We start from the raw sequence: 2,702 nt of genomic DNA on the forward strand, positions 1-2,702 counted from the left end.
GGCAGAGGCCGAAGTGCCCAAAGCCGCCCCCTTCGGGCTTCGCGCTCTGGGCTCGGGGACAACGGACGGCAGCTGCTGCCCGGGCCGTGCTGCACGAGGACCGCACCGACCGCCTGCTGGGGCTCCCTGCGCGGCCACGGCAGCTGGGGGGAGACCGCCCAGCACCGCGCCACGGCAGCCGCCCCTCAGGCGCTGCGGCCGCCCCGGGCAGCGCGGGGCCCTGCGGCTGCTGCGTCTCTCCCGCTCGCGGCCCCTTGCTGGCAGAGCCGGCGTTTCTGGAGGGGACGGCGCGCGGCTGCACCGCTGAGCCGGCCGGAGCGAGATGGCGGTGGCACCGTCCGGCTGCGCCGGTGCCCGGCACGGGCCCAGCGGAAGCCCGCGAGCCCCGGTGCGGCGGCGCGGGGCGGGAGCTGCCGCAACGCTGCACGGGTGAGCAGGCGGGAGATGCCGAAGCTGCGCGGGGAAGCCTTCTGGAGGGAGACGCTGCGGAGCGCCCACTACGTGGTGGCGCCCATGGTGGACCAGAGCGAGCTGGCCTGGAGGCTGCTGAGCCGCCGCCACGGCGCCCAGCTCTGCTACACACCGATGCTGCACGCCCAGGTCTTCCTCAGGGACGCCAACTACCGCCGCGAGAATCTCTATGGCGAGGCCTGTCCCGAGGACCGCCCGCTCATCGTGCAGGTGAGCGCGGCCCCCGCCCCGGCTCGCCCTGCCAGCCCCATCGCCAGGAGCGGCGGCTGCCGCCGGGAGGAGCTTCGCTGCGCTCACCGTGCGGTGCCGTTCTTGGGTAATGCTGAGGACGCAAGTCAGCATTGCCAAACGCACCCGGGCCATCCACCCCACTCGTGCTAACAAATCCAGGCGTTTTCCAAATGTGCATGAGTTGAAGGTAGTCAGTCTCGTCCACATTTTAACGTGGTTATATAGGATGACTGAAATCTCATTTTCTTCATCTAAATACCGCTGACAGTACTTAGCTCACAAAGATGTGTGTTTTTCTATTTGTCCCATATTTAGCATAGGATTTGCTGTCGTAACCACAGGGGCCTGGAGCACTGGACTTCTCACAGGGTTTCAGTCCCCTGCACCTCATCTTTAGAGACAGATTACAGTTGGTCTTGTAGAGTCAGGGTGTGTCCCAGATCTGGTACCACTCAACGAGGATCACAGCTTTTTGAGTAGTTCTCTGAAACCCTGAGCTCAGTGTTTAGCTATAGAGGAAGGATGCAAGGAACATAGGACAGACTTCAAAGCATGTGTTGCTTCTGCTTCTGGACTACTTTGTGATGTTTGGGTACTTCACTCTATCCCAAAGAGGGAAGTGGCTTGTGGAGCTGAAGAATAATGCTGGGAAAGACAGCTGTCATGAGCAAAGGAATTACTGATTTCCACATGTGGATCAGTTAAATGGATGAGGACTCTTTACCCTGGAAAAGAAGTGTCTCCCTTGACTGAGGGGAGAGATAAGAGAAGCCTGTGGAAGTATTACTGGCTTGAAGATGATGAATGGGAAACAAGGAAGCGTAGTGGTAGTTATAAACTGCAGAATTCACTACTGTGGGATATACTGGATTCTGGAAGATTACGTGAGTTTAGAAAGCGAATGAAGGAAAACATTTGAGGGTCTTTAGGTGCAACAAACACACCTTCTGCTTCCAAAGTCTTTAAGCGTCTGCTGTTCCCTAGACATCTTGGTGCTGACCTTTGATCTGTCTCAGTACAGCTTTCACAGAATCACAGAATATTCTGAGTTGGAAGGGACCCACAAGGTACATCAAGTCCAACTCTTAAGTGAGTTGCCTATACAGGGATAGAACTCATAACTTTAGCACCATGCTCTAACCAACTGAGCTAATCTCAGCATCTTGTACATTCTTCTGGAGGAGGTAGTTTCTTTTGACACAGAAAAATACAAGTGGCAGAAATTCAAGTAATCATAGAAAGCTATGTCACAGATCTTCAGCTCAGTAAGCTGTGTGTCGTGGGTGACATTACCTGAAGAGGATCAGTTGCTGTGAGCTTGCTGTGTTGCCCTTCTTCCCACAGGCCACTATTGGACATAAAGTACAGAACTAACTAATCTTTGGATTGATCTTGTGCAGCAGTCCTTACAGATTTGGTCACAGAGTTTCACAATTAGATTAGGCAGAGGTACATCTGAGCTTAGCCTGCTTTGAAGATTTGTTTACTGCACTAACATCTCTCATGGCATGGTTGGAAGCTTTCCATAGTTTCAGTCATCTTAGAGAAAGCAAATATTAGTTGGTGTCGGTCATAATTTATGGAGGGCTTTAGGGTTTAAGTAACACCTTCTGCTCAGAAGTATTAAAGAGTTTAAATTTTGTTTCAAGTTTATGTAAAGATGTGATGTCATTGGTTTTTGTTCAAAATGAGTTTTAGAAAATCTTTTTAAAAGCATAAATGAGAAGAACAGTCTGTCCTCTTCAAAAAAGAAGCTTCAAATCAACTTATTTTATTAATTTTCTTTTTAGACTGTGCTTTAAATGTAATATTAATTACATTCCATTTAGACTGAGCATTTTACTATAGCCCATGTGTCTCTTTCACATTCCATGCTAATGGGAATTCATTTTAGAGGCAGTGGTGCTTATTGGTATCTAAAAATATTGAGCTGTCTCCAGACCCAGTGACATTATGGGTAACTCTTTCCTTAAGCACCACCTTTCCCTATTGAAATTCTA

At 51.0% G+C, this 2,702-nt stretch overlaps 1 protein-coding gene across 2 annotated transcripts in view; it reads left to right on the top strand.

The window, feature by feature from the left end:
- The first annotated feature begins 326 nt into the window (after positions 1 to 326).
- The window catches only part of DUS1L (dihydrouridine synthase 1 like), a 93,778-nt gene continuing 91,402 nt past the window's right edge, over positions 327 to 2,702 (top strand). The window contains exon 1 of one of the 2 annotated variants that reach the window (XM_032128665.1): positions 327 to 681. In XM_032128665.1, coding sequence (XP_031984556.1) covers positions 445 to 681 — 237 coding nt within the window. In that variant the 5' untranslated portion in view covers positions 327 to 444. The remainder of the gene's footprint in view (positions 682 to 2,702) is intronic. The other variant, XM_032128663.1, reaches the window with a different exon arrangement.

Source organism: Corvus moneduloides, chromosome 19, assembly GCF_009650955.1.
Source record: "Corvus moneduloides isolate bCorMon1 chromosome 19, bCorMon1.pri, whole genome shotgun sequence".
NCBI classification, from domain to species: domain Eukaryota; kingdom Metazoa; phylum Chordata; class Aves; order Passeriformes; family Corvidae; genus Corvus; species Corvus moneduloides.